This window comes from Temnothorax longispinosus, chromosome 1 (assembly GCF_030848805.1).
Source record: "Temnothorax longispinosus isolate EJ_2023e chromosome 1, Tlon_JGU_v1, whole genome shotgun sequence".
NCBI lineage: Eukaryota > Metazoa > Arthropoda > Insecta > Hymenoptera > Formicidae > Temnothorax > Temnothorax longispinosus.
Window position 1 is genome coordinate 313,039 of NC_092358.1, and position 26,666 is coordinate 339,704.

The window sequence follows — 26,666 nt, forward strand, 5'->3', positions numbered from 1 at the left end:
TGAAGAGAATAATCAACCGTTTTAATCAGTAGTCTGTCGACAGGATGGTGATGGGTACATTAATCGAATCTTAGTGTCCGCGTTTTTTTTTTATTTTTTATTTTTTATTCTCTTCTCTCATTTTTTTTTATCGCACACGTTCTCGCGAACACGTTCTCCGTTCACGCTTGACTTAAATTACACTTTTAACGACGATTGCAACTACAGGAAGTACTACCACTAGAATCCCAATCGAATCCCTCGGGTTTGACCTAACACGCGACTAAAACAACTAATAACTCGATCCGTCCACCTCTCCTACGAAACTCACTCTACGTTGCGTCTAATCATTTTCCCTTTTGTCTTCTCTCTCGCTCCCGCCTCTATCCGGATGAAAACCGTACCTCTAATTACGTAACTCTTTGACGACCCTAGCGCAGTAATTACGCGAATCGTCTAGCGCAGCGATAGTCATCTAAAAAAAAAAGAAGAAAAAAGAAACGGGAAAGAAGAAGAGTACTCGATTGTGAGACTTCCGAGACAGAGTAGCTTTACCTTTTTTTTTCCTTCTCTCCTCTACGCGAGAAAGAGAGAGAGACGTAATCGCTGAGTTTTCACAGCTTGAAACGAATCGGTCGAGGTGATCGCCGTCGATCGCACGATAGCAATCGGATTAGCGAGCAATTTAGCGAGGTAATAAATACAAATTGGATCTATCGCGCGACACGCCATACGATGGCTGGTGATAGGTAGCCTATAATATAACGTACGTAGGATTCTTCTCTTTTTTTTTCTTTAGACAGGCAATATATAGGTGGAGGGAGAATATTACCCAGGGACCAAACAATATTTTGAGGACTGATGGTTCTAGCGTTTACTTGTAGTGAATCCAGACGATACGGATAAGACTATGCGTTGAAAAAGTACTTCCTCTCTTTTTTTTTTGTTTTCTTATCGCGCGTCCACGCCGCTCCCCTCCCTTCGCAAAAGAGCAAATAAAGGAGAATCGAATGGTGACTTTAGCGCACGTATTTATACAGATTATGTTATAGACACGTAATACTCTTTTTGATGGCATAGTCTTTAAGTAATATTTAAATATTTAAATATGCAAATCGTGTATATATATACACGTGTGTATCAATATATGTGCACACATATATCATTATCGTACGAGCTATATATTATATATTATTTTATACGTTTATTTAATTTTATTTTTATAAAGATTTAGCCGTTTATATAGATATATTTATACGAGGTTGAGGGCCGAAGCAACGGGTAGATGTTAATCCCAATACTCATTGTTGTTAGGAACGAGTAGAATGGTTGGATACATTTCTAGCTTACATGACAAAGACTTACCTGATTTCACTGACGAAAATCAAAAGTGTGATGTTGAGACGCGCGCGAAAGAGCGAGAGGTTGCCCGGTTATCAGCAATAGCTTCTATATATTTAACGAGTTTTATATTTTATATGTATACACGCACGCGCAAAAATCTGTCCGATGTACCTAGAAACAAGCGCCGATACGGGAGGTCATATCTATATGGTAGACTCGTTTCAATAGTTAATAAGTAAGTAAGTAAGTAAGTACGTGTCTCTCCGACGAAGCCGCGTTTCGCTTCCCTGCGGGAAAGCCGGGATTATGTTGTTTTTATTTTAATATGGAGTTTCAGGGACGCACGACTTCACTGACGATTTACAGTATTCTTACAGAGTGTTCTGGTAGGCGAGCTTGCCCCGCTACAGGCCTAAAGAATACGAGCCGAGCGTGAGCTCACGAGAGATTCGGGACGAGCACGCGAGACATGGTCGCGTGTCAAAAAGCGTCACGCGAGTCGCCGCTCCATCGAGATGTCTTTGAATAAAGTGATCCCGAGGTATTCTGTATAGCGATGACATTAATATAAACGACGCGAAATCGGTAATTTGATCACGCGTTCTTGAAGTCGTGTCTTCAAGGGGAAAATAAAGAATTAGCGCGATGCCTTTAAAGTCCTCGTTACTCAAAGACATTTCGGCGTTGTTTAATACCGAGGAGCAATCATCTCGGTATTGAATTTAGAGAGCCAGCAACGTGTCTCCGTATATTCCACGCTCGCGATGCTCAAGTGAGGAAACAAAGGGCATCCTTACGGTACACGAACCGGGTGTCGCGCGTTACCATATTTCCGCAGTATTTCTACCGTATCCGCAGTATTTTCCGCGCATGTTTCAGGCATTTAGTGGCTTCCGCGTTTAAAGCCCCTGAAAGACAATTGTTCAACGATCATGAGCTCACGCTGGTCGTAAGCTGGAGGTAACGATCAGCATTAATCCGGCGATACCACCACGAGAGCCAATTGACGGGGTAAGGGTGGCTCTTACAAAGTCGTGGCAACTCGCCCTCGTCCTGTTGGTGTCGTGGCGGCGTCGTCGCTAGAACCCGTTGCACAGAGAAAAAGAAAGAAGGGATTGCAAGTGTATCATAAATTAGTAAAATTAGTAGCGTAAATAAGTAAAATCCAAATTTACAATTTACTGTGTCTGTGTCAATAGGGTGCAATACAGATTTTCTTTGTGGCACGGGTTCCTCCTCCCCCCCGATGTGTGTCTTTTCTTTTGCACTGATAATAGCGGCAGAATTCTAGATTTTTTTAGCGGACCGAGACGGACGGGCGCGGATCCCTTGCGGGTCCGCGTGCGGCGAAAAGTGATCGTGCGCCGGAAGTGACGGTCCCTGCTGACCATACTCATGCTGTGTGTATGTTGGCGACAGGCGCAGCGGCGGCCGCCGCCAAGCAGCGTAGGCACCTGGGTCAGATCCGCGAGCACCCTTATCAAAGGGCCGGCGCTCTCTCGTGAACACACAGAGACGATGCGAGTACACAGAGAGAGCGAGAGAGAGAGAAAGAGAGAGAAAAAAGAAAGCGAGAGAGAGAGAAAGAGCGAAAAAGAGAGATACAGAGCACTGTTCCCGCGCCACCGCGGAAAGGTTAGTGTCTGCACAGGCAGTTCTCAATTAAGTTCTCTCTTTTGTCCTCTTATTTTTTTTTTTATCTTTTTTTTTCCTCCAACGTCTTCACCATCTTCCTTGCGGTCTCGATGTCGGAATGGCCGAGGCGCTTTTCTCCGTCTCGCGATGAAGCGGTCGCTAAAACTAGGTTGACGCAAGAGGCTCATCCACTCAACTTTGTATTAGAAAAAAAATCGGAGAACCGCGATTCTTTGGAAAAGGAGTTGAACGATTTCGCTTTAACTGAAATGGAACAATATTGGAGCCCGTGGACAGCAAGTCTCCTTGAATCTGCTGGAGTCTCTTGATTTAACAAACGTAAATCTTTTGTATCAACCCGATGTACTTCCGTTCTGGCGAACGTCTCGAACACTTGATAAAACGTTCCGATAACTTTTATTATTGCGTATATTAATCTAGCGAGAGCTATCTGTATTTAAATAATTGCGAATTTATTGAGCAGAGCGCCCAGACCATTCCGACCAGACTTTTATTTATATTTATATATATATATATATACGTAGCTTTTTATGTATGACGAGACCCGCGCTCAGGGCCCGTGTTTTGGCTCGTGCTAAAGCCGCGGCGAAAATACGAGCCTTTCACACGTGTCTCCGCCACGAGCGTGCTGCTGTTCGGGAAGCTTTCACTCGGGCTGGCGGAGGCTGGAGCCTCCAGCTCCAGCGCGAGAACGGGCAGCCAGCAACGGTGGCGTGTGCGTGCGTGTATGTGCACGCGCGCGTCTCGTCCTGTGTACCTGACGCCGCACCGATCGACATCGGTTGTGTCTCATCGGTTGAAGTAGCACTTCTCGTTTACACACGTATACATTACGCAGTTATAGATCTCCGGTGACCGGTGACGGAAGAATTGATTAATGTCACAATATATCCCCCTGCCTACCGAAAAAGAGAAAAAGAGGGATACAGATCGAACCGTTCTCGGATCTTTACAACGGTGGAGAGCCGCGTAACTTTCATTTAGCCGTAATAGTACGCGAGTCGAAGTAACGGGAAAGAAAGGGAGAGGTAGAAAGAGAGAGAGAGAGAGAAAGATCACGCACGGATTGACGTGTGGGGTGGAGGGAAAGAGAGCGAGAAAGACTCGTTTCTCTCGGCTTAGGGCCGGCGCAGGAATCGGGCGCTATGCGTCCGGAATGTCGAAAGCGTGTGTCTGGTATTTCATGCGTCTAAAACGAACCGTGCAACGCGTGAAATCGAACGCGAGAGCTCCGTTCCGTGGTCTTTCGAGCCGACTCGCGCTTGCAAGCGTCGCCGTTTCGTCTGAGGAAGCGACGCAAAAACCGTTCACGATTTTCCATCTTTTTTTCACATATCTGTAAAGCTTGCGCGCGTGTAAAAGAAGAACCGGAATGTTCGAACGTGGGAAAAAATAATTGATTCCTGGACCAGACCCCGATTAATTCAATTAAGTAATATCCGCGGTTGTCGGGATCGCGAACGCAACATGGGTGCGCACCTCCTCAACGAGGGTTTTACACGTGTCTTCGGTTACCCGACGTGTTGCTTTGACCGCGACGGAGGATTATTCGCTCGGGTGAAAATAGAGCGCACGAACAACACCTTGCGTCAGGCCGAATCTATAATTAGATTCGCGGCCGAGAGGAAAATTGTAAAATACGGCTCGTTGCATGGATCCCGAGGTTCACAGATCTACGAGAATTTACGGTCGTTCGGAGATTCGAAAGATTATTCTTGTTATCATTGTCATTTTCGTGTTTTTTATTGGTCCTTCTCTCGATATAAATTTGTTACGAGACCGAGACGGTGCGTCGCGTGGTCGCGGAGCGGATGTTCGTTCCGCTTGCAGACGCGAGGATCCTCTCTCGGTATCAATCACGCCACGATTAGCAAAGAGCTCCCAGAACCGTCGAGATACCGGAAAAACCCCCACGAAAACCCTCTCACGCGAAGGTTTTATTTATATTCGCTTTGTTACACAAAAGATTTCCCCGCGTGAGCATCACAGGGCGTCAATCCAGAAACTGTTGTCCGATATTAATAGACCGCCTGCTCCCGAGAGATACATATTTTCGTTGCGCGAATGAAAAAGGGATGGTAACGCGGTACGAAGCGAAGGTTTTATGCAACGCCCGTCGCCTAAACCGCGATAAATTGTTTCACTTTTTGCCTCGTCCTTGTCGCGTTAAATCGCTTTAAAAAAAATGACTTCCACATTGATTTCCTTTCGCGATTAACGGTCCGAGTTTGAAAAGAATAGGGAAGCAGAGTAAACCGCGAAAGTGTGGACAATGCTGCCGGAGATGGCATCTCTCTCCCGTCCTTTTTACATATTTTATCTCACTAACAAGTAATTTTTTTTATACATAATTGACATTCCTTATCATAGACGCAATTTCATCCATTATATAGGACGCACAACTGCACCATCTTTATTTATAAAAAAAAACTAACAACGACGCTCTATCTACATACATACAGGACACACACATGCACAAATCGCGCACAGGTGCACGTATATTCGGAGCGCGAGAATCATTCTTCAAACGAAACATTTGTCGCGAATAAAAATTGCTTACATTGCAATTTTTATGCAGAACATTCCTTTCCTATGACGAGTTGTTTTCGTGCCAATTCGTATATACGTGCACACTGATATAAAACACACACACAGACACAGAGTGCATATACAGCGTATATGAATTAGATATGTTTGTGCGAATAGTCTTTTTTGTTTGAACCTTGTGTGACGTCTTATATTTTTTTTTACAAATTAGAGTAGAAGTGGTTTTGGATTAAAGAACTTAATTTTACGTATTTTTTAGAGTATTTTAGATAATTTAGATGATGTAGATTGTTTATAAAAATTTTAATTTAATAATCGTGTATTACCTTACTTTTTATGTGAAATAATTTGTTTGTTTATTTCGAAAAAATTAGTATTCAAAGAGGTTATTCAATTGTATTTAATTCGCACAAGTACACATATGCATATACACAAATCCGTATGTACATAAAGGATATTCCACAAGTTTCGGATTAATCGATATTGGAAGGTTCCACGATGAAACTATGTTTAATTGATAATCACAGTAGTTGAGATAAACTTAATGTCGGTAGTTGATAATCACGGTAGTTGAGATAAACTTTGATTTTATTCAATTTTAAATATAACGCTCTTCCGGATATAATATCGCTGCTTTACCTTGAGTCTAAAATATCTTTTAAACAGCGAAATGTCACAAGTTTAAGTTTTGCTCTGATGAACATAATCAGAGCCCGTATTTTTTTTTTTTTAAGTATTATCCATGAATTGAACGATCGTAATTGTCGTCAGTCAATCCGTACGAATTACCAAGAGATCTCCAAGAATTCTCAAGACGTCAAATCATCATTTATCGAGACACAACAGTTTTAAAATCGAAGAACAGCTATTTCGCCACGCTCTCCTTTTCGCGTACGAGTTTCTCGTCGAATCTCCATTTATCACCCGATCCACACACAACTCACGTTATTAAATATACTGTGTAAACAAGCCTGTTTAATGGCGTCTATTAATAATAATATGCTTCTCTTAAAAAAATAAGGAATGCCTGGAATTGTACTACAGATATCTGTCCTATGTATGGCACATGCAACACTCATGAGCCTCTGACACCTGCTTGCTGATGGGACATTAATCACTAAAGATCAATAGTGATCGGTATCAATAATACCACCGTAACTATGTAATCGGAATTTCGTTGTGTAATCTTTCTCATTTACCGGTGCTAATGTGGTGGCAGGTGCACACCCAGGCTGCCTGTCTGAAAAAAAAAATCGCTATAATGTTCGGAAATAACGCAAATCCACGTGCGTGTGTAACGGTAGCGATTAACAGATAGTGATCGATCATCGATTTTTTTTTCCACTCGATCGTTTCTTCTTCTTTTTTTGTTTTGGCTGATATCTGACATATACAGGCAGCTACGTTCTTTTACGACCGCCGTGAGGTAAATGCATCAGTGAACGATCGGCTAATCTTTTTAATTGAACTTCTCGCAGCATTTGCATGTCTATTTTATTAATCATGATCATGATTCTCGATCGTTGTTAACATCGAAAGTATAAAGTACCTTGTTGATAACAAGAGTGGAGTATCGGAACGATAAAATCGCCGGATGACTGATAGCGATAAATGCGATCGCTGATGAGCGTGTAATTAGAAACCGATGGAGTATATCGCGCGCGTTCACTGGTGCATCCAGCCTGACGAGCGAGTTATTACACCGATGTGTAATCCATCGATTTGTACGACTTTTGTGCGCGCGCGGGGAGGATATCGCGAGCCGTATCACTTGGGCGAAAAACGTACGGGTCTAATAGTCATGGACATTTGTCGAGATAACGAAAAGTCAGTGCCAGTTTGACGCTCGATATATACGAATAACGATCGAACGTTCGTTCTTCCACGCGAATTCCGCTGGATTGTTTATCTTGTCGTGACGCGTACAAGTCGAATGCTTCACACTAATAATATTACAAGTAGCTGGTGCAAAGCAATGCTTCGTCGTCGTCGAGAGTCCTCCTGGGCCCGATTGAGCGCGTTTCTACACGCGCGCGATCGGCGCGGCGCGAGGCCGATAATTGGAAGACGGCAGTCTTCTCGCGAGCGGAGGAGTCTCCAAGTTCTAACGCATTCACGACACTCTGAAAGAAAAACTCTTAACTTTGACATCATGAGGATTTGGCGTGCCGGATTATGCTGTACGACACGCGCACGAGAAACCGGAAGCGTTGCTTTTCACCACTAACTATTTATTTCTCTCAGCTGGCGAGCTACTAGATACTTAATGTTAACGTCGGTCAGTCATAATCAGATTACTAACAAAACTGTTTTTTCTTTTCTTTCTTGTTAACCCCGGTTGCCCGTGGCCTGTAGGCTTGGAGTGCTAACAATGGATATCCACTCGCCCCGTGCTAACACCTGGACTCTGGAACAGCATCCCGCGTTCGATCGGTTCACCAACCAGCCGACCACCTTCGCCGTCCGTCCGCGTCACCAGCCCCGTTCGTCAAGCTTATCCATCATCCTGTACCCTCTTAAATGTTCGGAAACGTTATAGTTTTTCTCGAGCGCGTCTCGGCGATCGACTCGAGTCGATCGCCGATTGGAATCCGAGCCACTTCGCGCCGTCGTAGCCCCCGTCGACGGCACGAATTATTATCTCACTTCGCAAAGATAAGAAAAAAAAAAACGGTAGCGTTGCGAGGTGCATTAGCATAATATACGGAGATTGGGGGGAGGGACGCTATATATATATGTTTTATATAATATATATTTATGTATAAATATATATTACATATTTTATATAGAATCCCCGCACGCGCCTTTTTGCGAGTAAACGCGGGAGACTATTACGGGCTTGTCTTGGACGCGAGTCAGGTATGCGCAATTCAGTGCAACGTTAGCGGTATTAGCAACAGTAGTTTTTAGTAAGAATTTTAGTTTACCATATATTTTTACTCTCCCATAGGGGAGGGGGATTTTGTTGTAGCACGCGCGCGCGATGTGTCTCCGAAGTATTTTTATTTTCTCTCTCTTCTCGCGGCGGCGATGAAATTGTTGTTCGCGTTTTTCCCCAGTACTTACGACTACGCTGGCACCTCCCCGTCTCTGGAGATGGCAGCGCGAGAATGTGACAACATGAACTTAATTGATATATTTTTCGCGCATTTTTAGAGCTAACTCCTGGAGGAAGGTGTCGCGCGAGAAAAAAAAATTAACAGACAAGAAGAAAATTCGCGAGATATTCGCGAAGAGCTCTTCGAGGATCTCGTCGAAGGAAATTGATGCCAATGTGTCTTCCTTTTTTCTCGCGCGACACACCTCTCACGTCGGAGAAACTGTCGAAATTCTGTACAACTCTCTCGCATAAATGTGCCTTATTGTAATATTAACGTAGTGCGGTGTAGCCGCGTTACCGTTCTAGATTATAAAGCTTTGTTATCGATAGGCTCTATGTAGTAGCGTTAGAACTGTGCAATCAAAATTTAACTTTCTCACGACACGTATATCCCTGGAAGGAGAAGGGCAACGCCGCGGTTAGACCGCTCTCCTAACGATCCTTCTCGTTAGGTCGCGAGAAGAACTGTTGGGAATATTCGTAATCTAGAATCACGAATATCCCGAAGAGAAGGCTTTAAAAGTATGCGTCGTATGCGGATGCACGAGAGAGAGAGCTACATGTATATATTGTTTCAGCTGAAAGTATTAAGAGAAGTGCTATTCGCAGAGAATATTTCTAGGATGTCAATGTGCAATACACGTTGATGAGAGAAAAGTGGCAGGGCGTCCAAGGTGGCAGACGCGTTGCCAAGGCTCGTTGAATAAATTGCAGATTTTAACTTTACGAAAAACTTACAATTCAAACCGCAGGATTATCGAGTAGATACGTACAGTTGCATAAATATCGATAAGACGCGTCGATATTATCGGGCGAAAGTAAAAAACGATAGAAGTATCGCGACCTATTGTTTATAACTTTCTACGACGCAGAATTATTTTGCGAGATATTATAATCATATGAATATAAAGAAAAAAATGTAATCTCTGTCTACATACGTGCAAAGAGTGTTTGCGTGAGAGAGTGACTTACTTAATATCGACTTTATCATTAGAGAGTTGCACCACTTTTAGGTCTGCCATATTGTACATGTAACGATTAAGAAAACGATATCACACAAGTTGCACGCGTTATATAACTCCTGTATAGTCATTCATGTGTCAAATGTTATACTCGTTCTCTTTCGACAGATATTTTTTGAATTTTTGTCCGAGAAGTGTACCTCCTATGTGTACCGATAGCTTGATCCTTCGTGTATATATAAGCGTTGAAAAGTATACACGCGCACATTTAAGAGTGATCTGAAATCTACTTAAGTTCTCAACGTAAAAAAAAAGGTATATCCGATATATATTTTATTATTGTACGTAAATAATTGATTTAACGAAATATTTTGAATATCATTGTCTTCTATTAAGTGCGATTATAATATACGAATTATATACACGCATTCGCAAGCGTGATTATACACAGAACAGATATGTATACTCTTTATGTATATGCTGTCTAATATATATATGCGCGTGAGAACGTAAATTATTACACATGTATACACATAATGTATTATACATATGCACTGACTCAGTTGAACATCCAGACGGTATGAATAAATATCGATGCGCTTTACTTCTGCGTTAAACGGTAATATATTAATTGTCTCTTATAATTTCGAAACGAGAATCCATTTTAATGTTTGCGTTGTGTCAAAAATAAAAAAAAAATTATACGGTTTGTATATTATCGCAGAGCCCGCATTGCTTCATCAATTATATAAGCTACATATTGCATAAACACCCGACCTTTATTATTATTTTTTAAAATAATTCTAATTATCATTATCGCAGAAGTAAACGCTGACGTGATTTATTTACGCCCTGTTATCGTATTTATAAATATATACAGAATAAGTTGCATAAGAAATTATGTATGTGCAAGCAATCTTGTTAGATCTTATGGCATGCGAATTTACATTTATTATTCTATATAGTTATATAGTTTTTTTGCCGAAATTTATTGTATATGATAATTTTTTAGTTTCATATTTTATTTTAATGTTGATATATGTGCAGGATATGTGGCAATATTAATATGTAAGTGACAATGAAAAGCAATTCTGTTTTCTGAAATCTCGGAAAGATCTGATTATGAATCATAGTGTACTGTACGCTACTTATGGAAGAAAATTTACAATTTACAATGAAAGTGCAAATAAAATAGTTTATACAAACATGTATAAATACTATGATGAACGGTAATAAAAATATTTTTTCAATACTCGACACTTCCTTGACACTCGAAAGGGCAAATATAAGATTACCATTTTATCAATATTATTTTTATAATTGTCAAAAAGTAAATGGACATTTCATACAAAGTATATCTACATTAGCTTTCACTATTAAGAGAGAATATTCCACTATTAGGGGGTAGACAACCTAAGCGAAGAAAATAGACTTTTTTTACAAGTTAAATATTCTTTTATTAGTAATAAAGGAAATCCAGTTCTTCCCGTTCAATAGCCTAGTGGTGGACATGATTTCGGAGTAACAAAAAATCTAAAACAAAATTAAAAAATAGATTCTTAATCTAGTAAAGTGTCTCTAAAATGCATGGAAGCAAAATTTGAAAAACATTTCTTTTTTATTTTATTGAAGAAAATGCAATTTTGCAGTTTTCTGCAATTAAAATATTTTTTTTTAGATTTTGTTCGAAATTCTGTTTAAAAATGATGTGTTTCCGATTTTCCACATTTATTTTCACATTTTAAATATTATTTTTAATAACATGTGAAAAATTTTTGAAAGAAATTGTTGGATCCGTTTTCGAAATTTCATGTTCATCATCAGATACGGAACTGTTTTCTTTTATTACCAATAATACCCGTTTATTAACGGAAAATAACGCGAAAATTATTAATAACTTTTAACGACTCTTTTTTCAAAGTAACTTTAAAATACAGAATCATGTGCCAAAATTTCAAATATTCAAGAGTTCTTTATTTCTTAAATACTTAATTTAAAAAAAAGATGAATTTTTATTATCACTTAATATAATATTGAAAATTATTTTCTTATCGTTACAATAAATACACCCGATATGAGATAGAGGATCCCTTCATCCCTTTATGACTTCGGTAATCGATAGAGACTACCGGAGAGCAACAGCTGATGTTCCCTGACTTTTCTGTCCAGAAACTGCCTTAGTTCCGGCAAACCGCATTCCACGGCACCCGGTCCTTGCGACGCGAACATTTTCAACATCTGATGAATCCTTTCTATTGGCAATGAATCTAGATTCGTCAACATCCCAACAATGTACGACCAGAATACCTGTAGTTCCTCCTCTCTCTGATCGCTGGCTGAAGCCATTGCGCTTTCAGCCTCTTCGTCCTCGATGATGTCGGTCGATAAACGACTCTTGGACGTACTCTCCTCTTGCAGAATAAACACGTCACTAGATGTCTCCTTCAGAAGGCCTTGCGACACCCAGAATGACATCTTGCGTCGCAGAACAGTCGCCGGTGCGTGCATCACCTCCGCCAGATCTTGCAAAGTCCACTCATCTGCGAAACAAATTTAACTTAAAAGCGACCGTCTCACTATGCGCTTATATTCAATTCAACAAATCATCAACACGTTCTTACTTTTATCCTGGAAGTGCAAGATAATCGTCGCGTGCACCGGCGTGACGTTTATATCCAGCTTTCTGTCCTTCAATTCGATTTCCAGGCTCACGTTTCCCAAGTGAGGCTTCCAGCAGAGCGTTCTGTTTCCCTTCAAAGCCTCGAACGCCTTTACGTATTTGTTCAATTGATTCTGCACGATGCTCGGCAGTTTCAATTTCCAGTCTTCTTTAAACGGCGGCCAGAACTGCGCCGATAGTATAAGCGCGGAAGTGGGAAAAAGTTCCCTTTGCAAGTTGTAACTGGTGTCAGAGTGGATGTTACCGTCTATCCTTTTCGAATCGTAAACGTCCTTCAGCATGACTTCGCAGTAATGCAGCTGATTCTCTCCGAATCGCCTTTTCAACAACTCCAAGTGACGTATCTCGCGTTCGGTATGATAGTTGAGTTGCGAGAGTAGTCTATCCGCCAGCAACGTGCGATACTCGTTGACGAATAAATCCTGGCTGCCGTAAACGTTCACCAGCGTAGAGATTATGTCAGACACTTTACGCTGTGTCGACTTAGCTGGAAAGATAAATCCTCATTTAAAAAACACCTTTAATATTTCGGTGAGTATATAAATGTTGAAATTCTTTTTTGTGACTCAAAATTGTGATCCAAATCTTAATTTGGAGATATATACATATATCTTAAATCCAGTTCGGAAATATAATCATAGTGATAAACGCGATTTAGAGGAACACAGATTTTGTAGCGAAAAATTCACGCTTGAAGTCAACGATAAAAGAAAAATTTCGCGCTATAATAGAGCTTCGCGATTTACCGGGATCAGCGTCGACCGGATCCGGCAACCATTTCTCCCAATCTTCAGACTCATCGTCCGCCGAACCGTCGTCCAGCTGCAGGCACTCGCCCCTCACCAATTCATCGGCTAACTCGCTGGGTGAATCATCGAGCAGGCTATTAACGACGGAACGTACGGTGTCTTCTCTGCTCCTTAAGTAGCATCTAAAGAGTAAATTGGACTTGACAAAAACTGAACTTTTTAGCATTTTGCATTAAATTCATGCTACAAATCGTAATTTTGGCGCGATAAAGCAAGGGATCTCACTTAATGGGCTCCGTAACAGTTTCTAGAAGAACTCCAGTTGGATCGAGGTGTTTGAGCGCTTTAATCGCGGCAATATAAGCGGTCACTATATCCGGGGTATTCACACCGGCATGCAGAAGCCTCGTTTTGATCGCTTCCTGCAGATTCTTAACCAGGGCCTTCCGCTTATCGGTTCTTTCTAAACAAATTCGGAGATCGTCCACCGCGGGTTGCGACTCGGGATATTCTAGGAAAAAAATGTGGCGCATAACTGTACGCAATCGCAAATAAATCGCAAATAAATGTAGAAATGTCAGACACTTTACGCTGTTTCAACTTAGCTGGAAAGAAATCCTTATTTAAAAAACACCTTTAATATTTCGGTGAGACAATACGAATATTTGTAGATGTACAAGCTAAATGTACCTATTATTATGTTAAAGAGATGATCGATTCTTATGTTGGTGTACGTTTCGTACAGATAATGAGATAACTTCTGCTTAAACTTGTTTATGGCGTCGCGAATTTCGTCGCCAAGTGCTTCCGTGTTCGAGAAACCACCGGAGTAAACTCTTATCAGCCACTTCATGACGACGGTCTCGAGCCACTAAAAAAATCATATGCAATAACAGCGTGTCATTATTGCACAATTATATAATATATATTAGATAACGAGAACCAACATTTTCTAATGAGGCCAACTGTGACACATCAAACGTCTTATCGCACTTTTGAATTACGTGATTCTCGATACGAATATGGATCAGCGACGTGAGTACGTTTCCTACAAGTCTCTCCAATAACTCCAGCTCGATTAATTTTCTGTTTGTCTCGTGAAACATGTAAACTATCATCTGGCACCGGCAGTTCTCCACTTCCTGGGCACATCTTGTGCACTGGATCTCGCTGGCTGACATGTCCGCTTTAAAATAACATATATTTCTATAATATTTAACGTATTTCAAACAAATCACAGATAAAACACAAATAATAAATGTGAATGTTTACCTTGTGACGAGTTGTCCAAAATGCAAAATATGTTGAACGCGATTTTATAAAAATGTCCTATGATACATTCGTGGCACAGAGGTAACTGGCTCAGTAATGTCGCTCTCACGATAAGCCTGAATCGTGCTTCTATATCTATATCGTCCTTGCCCCTTAGTAGAGAACATTCCGCGCCTTTGTTCTGCCTTAAGTATTCTAGCTTCTTTAGAACCGGCAGAAATTCCATGAGATGTTCGTACAGATCATCGACAGCAGACTTGAACAATTCAAAGCCCCGTTGGCCATCCTCTGTGTACTCAAACTTCTTCCAGAATGCCGGGGCCACGTAACAACGAATGTACTGTTCTATGTTATGAATCACGATCTCTATGACATAGTACGTCGACTTGAAGAATTGTATAACTTCTACTAAATTCATAAATTCTTCCTCCGTACATTCCTCTTTAACCTGAAAGAAAAAGATCATTATGCGTCTCTTGGAGTAAGAATTAGAAAAAAGAATCCTTGACTGAATTATATATCTCAATACAATAATAATAATAATATATAGGTATACACTATGTTTCTTTTTAATTTTTATTACGGTCTTCCTAAAACTTGTTAAATTTTTTGATACATATCCATTCGAATATCAAGCACATATTAAAGCTGTAAATCTCTGAATAATATAATAGTCAAATTATCCAAAATAAATGTCATTTAATAATCAAATTTAAGTGTTTGAATTATCAGCATCTTACAATATCCAATATCAAAACCGGAATTCATGAGTTCGCATCCTAAATAGAACAGAAAAGTCAAAATAATGTCAATTTGACTTTTCTATTCTACTTAGGATGGAACTGCAAAAAAGGGAAATTAATTGCAAAATGCGATATACTAAAATTTATTGAAATTACATAAAATTTGGTCTATCTGTTAGCAAATTCGTGTCCTTCCTCGCGTGTTTACTCTTAACTACGCAGTTATCGTTGTCGTTATATTGTGCAGGTATAATATATAGTAAAAAAGTTAGGAGACGACATTATAACGTTAAGAATTATCGTTATTATCTGACACGTGTATCATGTCCATATTGAGGTTACGATTTCATACTGTAATTTCGTCGTCGATATCGTAAAGGACATGCCGTTATTAAAGACGCAAATTTATTATGATATACAATGTACACCGTATGTTGCACGTACCTTTCCTCTAATTATTGGAAATACATGGTCTAATTGATCGAAGAAAAAATCCCTCGATTTCAGCTCTACCTTCGCCATGTTTGTTTAGAAGCTGACTGAGCACGCTAGCACGCACGCGGCACGGTGGGCAGGACCACGTGACCACGGTCGTGCACGTGACTGACGGGACGGGATGGGGTGGCACATGTAAACAAGTTGCCCAATTTAGGTTATGTTGTGTTAGGTTAGGACTCACGATTTAAAGGAAGCAAAGTGAAGAGAAGTATAAGAGATTTCTTGGAACTCTTTTACATACTAGATTGACTTGGATCAAACTCCAATTTAGAGCTTGTCGAGTAACATTTGCAGCAGTTTATCAATGTAATTGGAATTATTAATTTTTCATTGCTTAACGCTGAAAGATTAAATTCAGAATACATATGTAACATGATCGAGAGTTCTGCCGCGCAAGTAACTCTGCAGGTCGTTAATTTAATCGCCAGTAAATCAAAGTCGATCGAGGCCGCCGTCAGAGAGATGTGATACAAATATTGGAAGTGCACGTCTTTATTTTCAGAATTGCCGTGTAAACATGAATGTATTTTCATTCAAGTATAGGAACGTGATTCTGGGGGTGACTGCGATCGCCGTTGGATATTGCGCGGTCCTCACGCCACACACTGTCTTCCTGAAAAAATACAGATACATGGTGGCCAGATATCAGTGAGTAGTAAAAGGTTTTAAGATTTGCGTTCTTATTCCAAGCCTGCGATTTAATATCCTCCTCTTCTGAACGCACAGAATGTCCAAGGAAGTGCCGTTAGGCTCTAAAATCCAAGAGAGAATTCAGAAGGTAATGGACGACTTGAAGCTGCCCGACGACGTCAGGAACGCCATAAAGCCCTTCAGTGTGTTCGGCTTCGACATGTTACACGCCGGCACTCTTAACGCCAAGTACGGCGCGATACTGGGTATACCCGTTAACTTCACCAACACGGCGGAGCAGCTCCACGAAAATCTGTGCATCAAGGAGGAGCCGGTGGATTGGACGCGGCAGGACGCGCGGATCTTCCTGAAAGCGGTGATGCTCTCCGAGGACGCGCAAAAGTTCGCGATAGCGCGCGAGATCCTGCGAATCCAGGCGGAGGAGCCGTATTTCAACTCGCTCGTGCTGGTTCTGACCGTAGCGGCCCTGTGGACACTCTGCAGCGTTGTATCGTACAGATTTAGATTGCGCGAGGGCAATGCGACAGTGCGGCGTATATTTTACGCGGTCTTCACCTTATTCGGGGTAATACTGTGGCTCGGGGTAAAGGACTATCGGAGCAATCAGCTCGACAAGAGGGACGACGAAGCCCTGTGTCGTTTAGGAGCCGAATATATCAAGGGGGGACAGGAGTTCTACGAAAAAATGTTAATCAGAAACAGAGCTCTGAGGTCTCTCTTAGGGCCGGAAGGGAAAAAAATATATACCGCTTACGGAAACGAAGAGACTTTCTTGAGACAGAAGCATATGCCGATCACCCACAGGAAGGATTTCTTCGACTTCCATCTACGAAACTTGGAAGGTATGAAATAAATTGGTTTCTTTACACCTAGAATTTTAAGCAGAGAACTTTTTTTACGTGTATGCCATCCAAGATCCTTTAATGATGTCCGGCGCGCACCTCCTACTTTTCTACTCGAAACGTATATTTTTTGTTTACGTAATTAACTGCATGGGTCAACTTTATATGCGCGCGAAAAACGGAATAACACACGTCGTATGGCGAGGTGCCTTGTGGACACGAATATATAAAAAGAATCATTTAATGTATAGATTAATGTACATATATTTCTAGACGTTAGTGATACTGATTGTTGGTGATAAAATGCGATATCTATAATAAACTATTTGAAAAACAGTATTCATTGCGAATATATATTATTAATTACAAATTACGCATATTAGTCTTTAGACTGTTGTACTTACGAGACATTGGCTGCGGTCCACTTGATGCTACAAATGCTTCGAAGCATTCCTCTTCTCCTTTCTTTCAATAAAGAAAGGAGAGGAAGAACGCTTCAAAGCATTTGTAGCGTCAAGTGAACCGCAGCTATTGTCACATCCTTAACGTAAAAAGCGTTCATCGTAGAAGATACATACTTCCAACGCGTGTTTAGATGATTATCTTATCTTTTATGCGATGAAAATCACAGATAAGGACATACTTTATACATTATCTATATTTCTATATTATATAAGCCTTATCACATACGATAACATTTTGTTAAATTAATATTTATAAAAATCTGTAAACATTACATATTTCAGCTAATTTGTACAAATTCTCGTTTTCTTCTTTATATATGTAACCGAAGATACAGCTCGCGCGAGCGGCCTGTAGAAACATAGAATACTCGAGCAGAAAAACGCGTCAGTTATCTATAGAATTCTTCTATACAGGAAAGTTGTACATCTCGGACTACGTGAGACCAAGCGAGCCAAACTGAAAAGAGATCCGTGTAGCATGTTAGACACATATGTACTACGCTATGTAGAGAGATCACTTTGTGCAGCCGCGCTTACCAGAGTTAGCTTATCCTCCTCCTTCTTAAGTACCTTCGCGGTCTGTTCCTGATCGAACTTGACGACGGCGGCGATTACTCTGGCAAGCACCATTGTCTCTCTTCCCATCATATATTCGAACAAAATGTTTCTGAGGTACTCGATCTCCGTCGAGTCTTCCAATGTGTCATGTCGCAGGTTCACGAGTTTCCTAAGCTCTGCGAGTTCCCGCCTTTGAGAAGTCAGGGTCTGTTGCAGGGTGTGAATCGATCCAGTGCTCGTATGTATCGCGGCCATCGCCACGCGTGAAGTGCTCTCTAATTCCTGTATGAAATTTCAGTTTACTCTTTGCGTTCTCTTAATTATTCCATTAACTTCACTATTTAAAAGTATGCACAGAGGAAAAGCGGCTTTAAGCGTTAAAGAAAAAGAAAAAAAATGAAACAAAGCTTTACCTTGGAAGCTGCGTCAGTTTGTGGATCAAGCTGAAAATAATGCGAAATACGTGAACGCAAATTAAAAAATTAAATTTAAAAAAAAATGCAAAATGTGCATGAATAAATAATAATCATTAAAATGTATAAATAAATTAATTAATTTAAAGGAATATACATATAGCGTTAAATTATATATCTTTGAATTATGCATGCAAACTTACCTTTCTCTCATTCTGCCACTCTTTTGTTAATTCATTCAATTCCTCCTCATGTTTAACTTGCAGGTTGTCGATTTTCTGCTGCACTATGGCCTTCCACTTTTTCTCCAATTCTTTTATCTCGTTAGCGTGTTCCTTCTTAATCTGCGCGATCGTTTCCATCAAGCGGTCAATATCCTTTCCCTTCTCTGCTACTACATCTTTTTTTTCCAGGACGAGGCTCTCGAGCTGCTCGGACTTCTCTGTCAGCTCTATTTGAAAATCTTTTAGTTGCTCCTTGTACTGTTGCACAAGATTCGATTCGTAGTTGTGTTGGCGATCTATATAAAAATTAGATATTGATTATTTATCAGGACGTTTTTCAAAATCTTTTAGTCTTATTATATATAAATTTTTTTTAGATAAAATAGCACCATACCGAAACGTTTCTCCAACGCGGCTTGAAGTTCCTCTTCCTTGTCGTGCAACTGAGCTTGGAACTCTTTGACCAGCTGCTTCAGCCTCATTCCTTGTTCCTCCTCGCTGGTCTTCAACTGTTCCCTCAATTGATTGGATTGCGACCTCAGCTCGTTATTTGCCAGTTGCATCTGCGTCTCTTTCGCTTGGAATGTTATCAACGTCTCGTCGAGCTGCGCCTCCAATCTTTTATTCTCCTCGCGTAACTTGTCGCCGTCAAGTTTCACGTCTCCGTCGTTACGGACTGTCTCTAATTGCTTTCGCAATGTATCGTTCGTACGAACGAGAGAATTAATCTCCGACTGCAGGCCAGCGATCTTTTCCTCCGATTGCGCGAGCGAATTTCTCAGCGTGTCCGCATCCCTTCTCCTTTCGTCGACTTCAAGAGAGAACCGCCTCAAATTCCCAATCTCCTGCGACATGTTGGATATTTTGTCCTCCAATAATTTTATCTCCGCGTCTTTCGCCGTCAATAAATCTTTCAAGGCGCCCAACTCCGTCGACGAATTCCTCGCGGACTGCAAAGCCTCGATCTCCGACTGCAATCTATCGTTTTCCGTCCGTAGGGCCTCTAAACTAGATACCTTAGATTGTAAATTATATATTACATGATTTTGCAACTGCGCGTTACCGGAATTTACACTTTCCAACTCGGCAATTCTGTCTTTTAACGCTTTCCGCTCGGCAATCAGCGCGTTGTTCTCCGAACGTATTGTCTCCGCGTCAGAATTCTTTTGGATCGAATTGCTAAGCTCTGATTTCAACTCCGCGTTCTTATCTTCGATGTCTTTAATTCTTTTAACTTCATCCCTCAGCGACTTCAACTCTGCGCAAAGCCGCTCGTTCTCCTTCTTCATGACGTTGCCGTTCGTCAACGCTGTATCCAACTCGGAAATTTTATCCTTCAACTCGGTATCCCGCTCGTTAAGTCTCCCTTTAATCTCCTGCGATTCTCTCTCGCTCATCGCCAGTCTCTCGTCCAGCGAATTCATTTCCGTATCTTTACGTTCGAGCTGCGCGTTAACGATCGTCAATTCGTTGCTCAAGCGTTCTACCTCCTCGCTCTGACTGTTCAGCTGAGACTTATACGACTCCACGTAATTCTTCACCGCTCCTCGTAATTCTTCAATCTCCTTCTCATAATCTGCGATTTTCTGCTTCAGAGCCTCGTCGTTTTCGCAAAGCTTCTGATTACGGCTCAAGAGATCGTTATGCTTGTCCTTCAGATCTTTGTTCTCCAGGGCGATCTGAGAATTTTCCAACTTCAGCGACTCCATCTGCTTCTCGGAGGTTCCCAACATGCTCGACAATTCTGCCTGCCGAATCTTCGATTCGTCAAGCTCAGCTCTCACCTCCTCGATCGTTTTACTTTGCCGCTCTTTAATAGTTTTCATCTTCTTCAATTGCACGAGCTTCACGTTCACCGTTTCCTGCAATACTTTGTTATTCTCCATTAATTCGACAGTTTCCTTCGCGTGACTCTCCCTCGTCGCCTGGTACTCCGCCTCCAAGTTCAGGTACTTCCTCACGTGTTCCTCGATTGTCTGTATATGACTGTCGCACGTAGATTTCAAATGCGCGACGTGCCCCTCCTCGCTCGCCAGCTTCCCATCGCGAGTCTTTATCTCGTTCTCTTTTTCAGCCAGATCGTCCTTTAAGCGAGCTATTTCTGATTTCAAGGCGTACAACTCCTCTCGCAACGCGTCGTGATCGCTGCCCTCCAATTTTAACGAGCTAATGACCTCGGTCGCCTCGCGTAACTTCGCGTTCAACTCGTCTACTTCCTTAAAGACGCGACTGGCCTGCGCGTGCTTCTCCCTTAAGTCATCAATCTCCACGGACAACGCGTGATTTGCAGACTCGAGATTCTCCAACGTCCTCAATCGTTCTCGCAGGACCTTGACTTCCTGTTGCGACTGCGTCAACTTGTGCGATGCCGCTTCCAGATCGTGAATTTTAAAATTGAGATTATCGATCTCGGCTATTAATTTGTTATTCGTCGTATTAAGCTCGTCGTACTGGTTACTTTTCAGCATCATCTCTTCCAATCGTTCGTTGCTCTCCCTCAATTCTGCTTCTAGCGCGAATCTGTGATCCGTAACTCGCGCTAGTTCCGACTGCAGTCCTGCTTCGTTCAACGTAAGCTGTTCTAAATCCTTTACCTTCGAATGCAATTCGTTCACTTCGGACTTGAGTGTCACGTTCTCTTCTTCGAGCTTCGCAAAAGATACGGCGAGTGTCGCGTTCATGTCCGATATTTTGGTCTTCTGATTTGAGAACTCTTCCGCAACGACACTTTTAACGTCCATGCAGTCCTGCTTTAAACGCCGCATACAATCGTTGTAATAAATAAGACGATTTATCAAGTCGCTTCTCTCTTTTTTCAATAAACTTATAACTGAACTGTCTGCCTGGATCTTATTTGTAAGGTCGTCGATCGTAGACTTGCAAAGTTCGAACTCACTTCGCATCGCGTTTAATTCGGCCTTTTTACTTTCCAATTCTTCTCGCATCCCAGAAAGCTCCTCCAATTTATCATTCAGAGATTTTATCTCTGCCTCCTGGTCGATCAGTTGATACTTGGTTTTCTCGAGCATGGCTGCGTACTGCTGCATCTTCTTGTTATAATTCTCGCACACTTGATCCCTGTCGATTAACGCGTTTCTCATGTTCTCCAATTCCTTGTCGACGCTTTGTACCGTCGCTTGGAGCTTCTCAATCGTCGAGTCGGCGTCTTTCCGTTTCTCTTCCGCGACAATTTTATACGCGTCGTACTCCGTCTTCAGGTCCGAATGTGTGACTTTCCAAGCAAGCAGTTCGCTATGTAATGTCTCCCTATCGTGTCTATATTCTACATTTTGTTTTTCCATTTCATCCAATTTATGCTGCAATTCCTGCAACTCGGCTTCCTTTTCCTTTAAACGAGGCGTTGCTTCATCCGGTATGTTCTCGTCCTCCGTCTTCGCTTCCTTACCGTGATCGACTTCCTCGTGACGTTTTATTCCCGCTTGTCGCGTAGATCTCGCTGCTTCGGTCTTCTTTTTCGACGTGTCATGCGCTATCGCGCCTTTCTCCGCAGCTATACTCGAATCAGCGCGCAGGGATTTGAATTCACTCAATTCGGTCTTGTATCTCGCTATTGCCTCGTTTAAATTCTCTTTATCTTCCGTTACGTGCTTCAGATCGATTCGTAGCTGCTTGATTTGCTCCTCTTTCTCCTCGAGTTCCCTGTGCACGGAAAGTTTATTCTCGGCTAATGAAATCGCCACTTCCTCTTCACGTTTGTGCAAAGTGTCTACTTGTTCGGTCAGTTTTTCGATCTCGATACGCGCCGCACTCAATTCGCCCTCTGTCGCGCTTATCCTCTCGGCAGTGGAATTCTTTAGCGCCTCATGATCGTTCTCCAGGGTGTTCTTCTCCTTCATCACTTCCGTAAATTTCTCCTTGTTACGCTTCAAGGATTCCTTGTATTTCAAAACGAGGCTCTCCAGCTTTTTCAATTTATCCTTCAACTGAGTATTTTCTATCGACAGCGCGTTACTCTCGTCGCTAGACGGCTCGTTCGTCAAATCGATTAGGTTTCCTTTAGAACTCTCCTTTTGTTGAGTGTCTTCCGACACTGAATTGTCTAACGTTGGTCCGCTTGTTTGCAACAATCTTATCTTTGTATTTAACGTATTTATAATGTGATCCTTCTCTTCTATATCGTTCCTCAGCACGTCCTCCAAGTGTGCCTTCGCTTGTTGCTCTAATTGACATTGCTCCTTTAGGTCGGCTATTCTTCTTAGAACCTTGTCTTGCGTTTCAACCAACACGGACTCCAGCCTGGCTTTCACTCTGTCCAATTCGCGATAGTGCGTGGCTAGATCCGTATATCTACCCCGATACTTGTGATACTTGGTCTGAACCTTTCGATAGGCGGAGTACAACTGATCCTTGGTAACTCTATCGAGATGAGGACTGATGTTGTCGTCCACTTCGCTAGCCGACTGATCCATGTCCGACTGCAAAAGTACAAAACTGTCAGTGTCGTCGAAGAATTGCAAACCTCTCTGTCAGTGGGTATTTATACACGACTTACCTGTAAGTGATATAAATTTGAGGGACTCTCGTACATTGGAAACAACGAGGACGCGTCGCTGGTGACGCTGCTCACCGAGGACCTTCTCGAGACCTCCGCGCGATTCTGCGACGGCGATATCAGGTCAACATTTTGAAAGCTGTGCTTCGCCGGAGTGTTCTTTGGCGTTTCTGCAAAATGAACAATTCCATACAGTCACCAAAATACTCTGTACAGAATACATGTAGTACGCAACAGGATAATACTGCGTTATGTGCGGTATTATTTACAAAGTGTCATATACAGGAAGCGTCGCCAGAACAGAACGCTCATGTGTATATCAGAGATCCTTTGTGTCTCCGGAGTCAAAGTATCATTAGCATCCCTTTTCTGGCGACTCATTCCCCAAATCTTCAGATTCTAGATCTAGACACCTGTCAGGACGATCAGGTGCGCGCTTACCGTCTCCATCCTCCGTCAGGCTGAAATTGTCATTCGACGCTGCCACTTCCTGAATGGAGCTGTTGGACAGGGCCGGCGACACCACCGCCTGCAAGAAACAACAACAACAACAACGACAAAAGAAGGGACCGATTGAAGATCGTCACTTGCGCGTTCGAACGCGCGGATAGGAAAGGAAAGGGTCGCGACCTGCGCCAGTTGTTGCACGCTCGCCTGCAGCCTCGCGGGCGACTGCTTCATCTCCTCCGCGAGCTTGTCCTTGAATTTCTTGAACATCCTGGCTGCGCGTTGGCCGTCGGAAGCGGCGGTCGGGCGATAAGGCGCGCGCGATAAAGCGCCGAGCGAAATCAGAGTCCGTCCGCGACGGTCGGGGCCGGGATCGGTCGCGCGCGCTGTTTACGTGGACACGGGCCGTCGAGAACGGTGGCGCGAACACGAGGAATCCGGACTACGGCGGGACGGTGCGGCACGGGGGACATAGTGATACCGGAAACCCGCCTCTCCTCCTTCCGCCGTGCGGATCCTCTCGCGAGCGAGAACACCTCCGATAAGGATAAAATCGGGGAAAAATCGCACGAACGTCGAGACTCGAGCTACATTATTTGATTATCCCACGTATGCCACTGTGCCATATGTACGTATGTACACGCATGTGGGCGTGTGTGGGTGCGTGGGCCGCCATTACCGCTCGACGCTCGATGACGTCATCGGGCGTCAGACACCGTTTTACACGGCTGACTCTCTCTCGCGTGACGCAAAGTCCGGTTTATTTACAATTGCGACGACGGTCAGATTCCGAAAATTAGCAAAGAAAGAAAAGTATGTTATTCGAGAAAGATTAAATAATCGACAGAAGTATTTTTTATTTATGCTTATTGTTAAACTGAGATTATGTTTAATTAATCTGTCCACTTCTATCTATGCGATTTCGATTTAACTTACGTTTTATCATTTTTTTAATTCTTGAAACTACAGGAAAAGATAAAAAGTAAATTAAACCAAAATTAAAATTAATCTACATTGATAGAAATGGATATAAGTCGAGTTCCCTATAATCTAGATAGATTAGATTAAAAGCAATAAATTATATAAACTTTTTCATAAACAATTGTGGAGACGAATGATTAAGTTAATCGGATTTTGGCCCCTACGATAGCTTCGATCTAATTAAACGCGCAAAGATGGTCAAGCAGGTCAACAATGGGCAATCCAAAATGTTCCAATACCTCCACGAACAGAGATAAAAATTAAGTATGCCTAAAATAAATTACTAAACAAATAACGTACTAAAATATGTTAGTACGCAATGAATCGACTTCCAAGGGATCGGAGGAATCGAGGAGTCGGAAAAAAACAGGTCGTTTTCAAAGAATTTTCGTGGCAACTGGGCGTTTATTTAGACAACTTCGGCTGCCCTCGCGCCTCCTTTGTGAGTCTTGGACAGATACTCAGCGAATTCCTGGTACGGCGCCTTAGCCAGAGCCTGTTCCTTCCACAGATCGGGCGTCAGATACGCGTATGTCTTGGCGATCGCGGCGTACGTCGCCTTGGCGAAGTTACCGAGGGTACAGGTGGAGCCCCTGGCCGAGGTGTAGCAGTCCTCGATACCGGCCATCTGGAGTAGCTTCTTGGGAACCGGAGCGGACACGATGCCGGTACCTCGAGGCGCCGGTATGAGACGCACTTGCACCGAACCGCATTTGCCGGTCACCTTACACGGCACTGTGTGCGGCTTGCCAATTTTGTTGCCCCAATAACCGCGTCGGACGGGCACAACGGACAACTTCGCCAGAATGATAGCACCCCGAATGGCGGTGGCTACTTCCTTGGAGCATTTCACTCCGAGCCCGATATGCCCGTTGCTGTCTCCGATGGCGACAAAAGCCTATAAAAGATATTTCATTTTGAATTAACTATTTTTATCGTACGTGACTTTCTAAAGCCAATATTCACGGCCTAATCTTATATTTAAGACCGTCTTAAGTAATAAAATTAATCACTGAACCATATTATAATATTACTTAAGACAGTCTTAAAATAAGAACTGACTATGAATATGATCCTTAGTATTGCTTGACTATCGTTAGATTGTTAGATCTTTGCGTCTCTTTTTCTCGTCGATGTTTCAATTGATTATAAATGTCCGAGGAGATTGCTGGTTTACCTTGAAACGTGTACGTTGACCTGCTCTCGTCTGTTTCTGCACAGGCATGATCTTCAAAACCTCGTCCTTCAGATCCGGCCCGAGGAACTTGTCAATGATCTCGAACTCCTTGATGGGTAGGGAGAACAGATAAATATGTTCGAGAGACTGGATCTTGCCGTCTCTGACCAAGCGACCCAGCTTGGTGACAGGAACCCATTCCTTGCCCTCTTCCTTCCCGCGTCCACGACCGCGTCCTCTGCCTCTGCCGCGTCCACGGCCTCTCAGACCACCACGATCGCCCGCGCCACGAGAGCCAAAACCTCCACGGAAACCACCACGTGCGGCTGGAGCAGCGTCCGCCATTCTGTTCAATAAAATATAATATATTAGCTACCAAACATAATTTATATTCTGAAATCATTCTTCCTATACAACGTTCGTTGAAAGTACCGTTTACAGCTGCTTGGCAAATATCGTTAACTGCTGTACAGCCACGGAAGTTGTATGCTTAATCATAAATTAAATTGAATCAGAATTGGGATAGATAATTAGTCATTGTTGAAAATTAAGACTGAAATATATCTGAAACTTTAGTGTTCGCAGTGGGCTAACCTAACAAGCCACCACGTGGCTTGACAATGTATTTCAACGAAAATCCTTCGCGCGAGAACTTTTTTAATCTCTCCTACGAAAATTGGAACGAAAAACGTGTAATAAAATAAAAATTATTTTATTATTGTTACTCGGATAATTGGAAAATTTCGGAAATATATACTCACGTTGCTTCCTTTCTGCGCGTAAAATCACAGAAGAACGGGAGAGTGAGGGAGACCGGAAATGTTCGCTTTCCGAAGCCGCACGAATCTCGCTTCGGCTTCGGACCG

The 26,666-nt window shown here is 42.3% G+C and overlaps 5 protein-coding genes across 12 annotated transcripts in view; 2 read left to right on the plus strand and 3 right to left on the minus strand.

The window, feature by feature from the left end:
• The window catches only part of How (protein held out wings), a 37,596-nt gene extending 26,753 nt beyond the window's left edge, over positions 1-10,843 (plus strand). For 3 of the 4 annotated variants that reach the window (XM_071778969.1, XM_071778977.1, XM_071778974.1), the window contains exons 7-8: positions 2,743-2,958; positions 7,882-10,843. In XM_071778969.1, coding sequence (XP_071635070.1) covers positions 2,743-2,828 — 86 coding nt within the window. In that variant the 3' untranslated portion in view covers positions 2,829-2,958; positions 7,882-10,843. The remainder of the gene's footprint in view (positions 1-2,742; positions 2,959-7,881) is intronic. The other variant, XM_071778981.1, reaches the window with a different exon arrangement.
• Positions 10,265-15,618, minus strand: Morula (anaphase promoting complex subunit morula). The gene is made up of 8 exons (XM_071778848.1): positions 15,477-15,618; positions 14,290-14,737; positions 13,965-14,203; positions 13,708-13,888; positions 13,303-13,528; positions 13,015-13,199; positions 12,210-12,755; positions 10,265-12,128 (listed from the first exon to the last, which is right to left on the minus strand). The coding sequence occupies exons 1-8, from the start codon at positions 15,552-15,554 to the stop codon at positions 11,689-11,691; spliced, it is 2,343 nt and encodes a 780-aa protein (XP_071634949.1). The 5' UTR covers positions 15,555-15,618; the 3' UTR covers positions 10,265-11,688.
• A 23-nt stretch (positions 15,619-15,641) lies between these two features.
• On the plus strand, positions 15,642-17,362 carry LOC139813473 (transmembrane protein 177). 4 transcript variants are annotated; one of them, XM_071778995.1, is made up of 3 exons: positions 15,642-15,738; positions 16,033-16,178; positions 16,257-17,362. In XM_071778995.1, exons 2-3 carry the CDS (start codon positions 16,048-16,050, stop codon positions 17,032-17,034), a joined length of 909 nt encoding a protein of 302 aa, XP_071635096.1. In that variant the 5' UTR covers positions 15,642-15,738; positions 16,033-16,047; the 3' UTR covers positions 17,035-17,362. The 4 variants fall into 4 exon arrangements, with proteins under 4 accessions (XP_071635096.1, XP_071635090.1, XP_071635101.1 ...); XM_071778989.1 differs by having other exon boundaries at positions 15,688-15,836; XM_071779000.1 differs by having other exon boundaries at positions 15,704-15,836; positions 16,069-16,178.
• Positions 17,363-17,663: 301 nt separating this feature from the next.
• On the minus strand, positions 17,664-24,316 carry LOC139813340 (uncharacterized). 2 transcript variants are annotated; one of them, XM_071778817.1, is made up of 8 exons: positions 23,826-24,316; positions 23,637-23,724; positions 23,196-23,365; positions 19,077-23,118; positions 18,662-18,978; positions 18,459-18,488; positions 18,025-18,327; positions 17,664-17,944 (listed from the first exon to the last, which is right to left on the minus strand). In XM_071778817.1, exons 1-8 carry the CDS (start codon positions 23,910-23,912, stop codon positions 17,921-17,923), a joined length of 5,061 nt encoding a protein of 1,686 aa, XP_071634918.1. In that variant the 5' UTR covers positions 23,913-24,316; the 3' UTR covers positions 17,664-17,920. The 2 variants fall into 2 exon arrangements, with proteins under 2 accessions (XP_071634918.1, XP_071634928.1); XM_071778827.1 differs by lacking the exon at positions 18,459-18,488 and having other exon boundaries at positions 23,826-24,315.
• A 692-nt stretch (positions 24,317-25,008) lies between these two features.
• Positions 25,009-26,656, minus strand: LOC139813504 (small ribosomal subunit protein uS5). The gene is made up of 3 exons (XM_071779019.1): positions 26,562-26,656; positions 25,801-26,146; positions 25,009-25,521 (listed from the first exon to the last, which is right to left on the minus strand). The coding sequence occupies exons 2-3, from the start codon at positions 26,143-26,145 to the stop codon at positions 25,033-25,035; spliced, it is 834 nt and encodes a 277-aa protein (XP_071635120.1). The 5' UTR covers position 26,146; positions 26,562-26,656; the 3' UTR covers positions 25,009-25,032.
• Between the last annotated feature and the right edge of the window lie 10 nt (positions 26,657-26,666).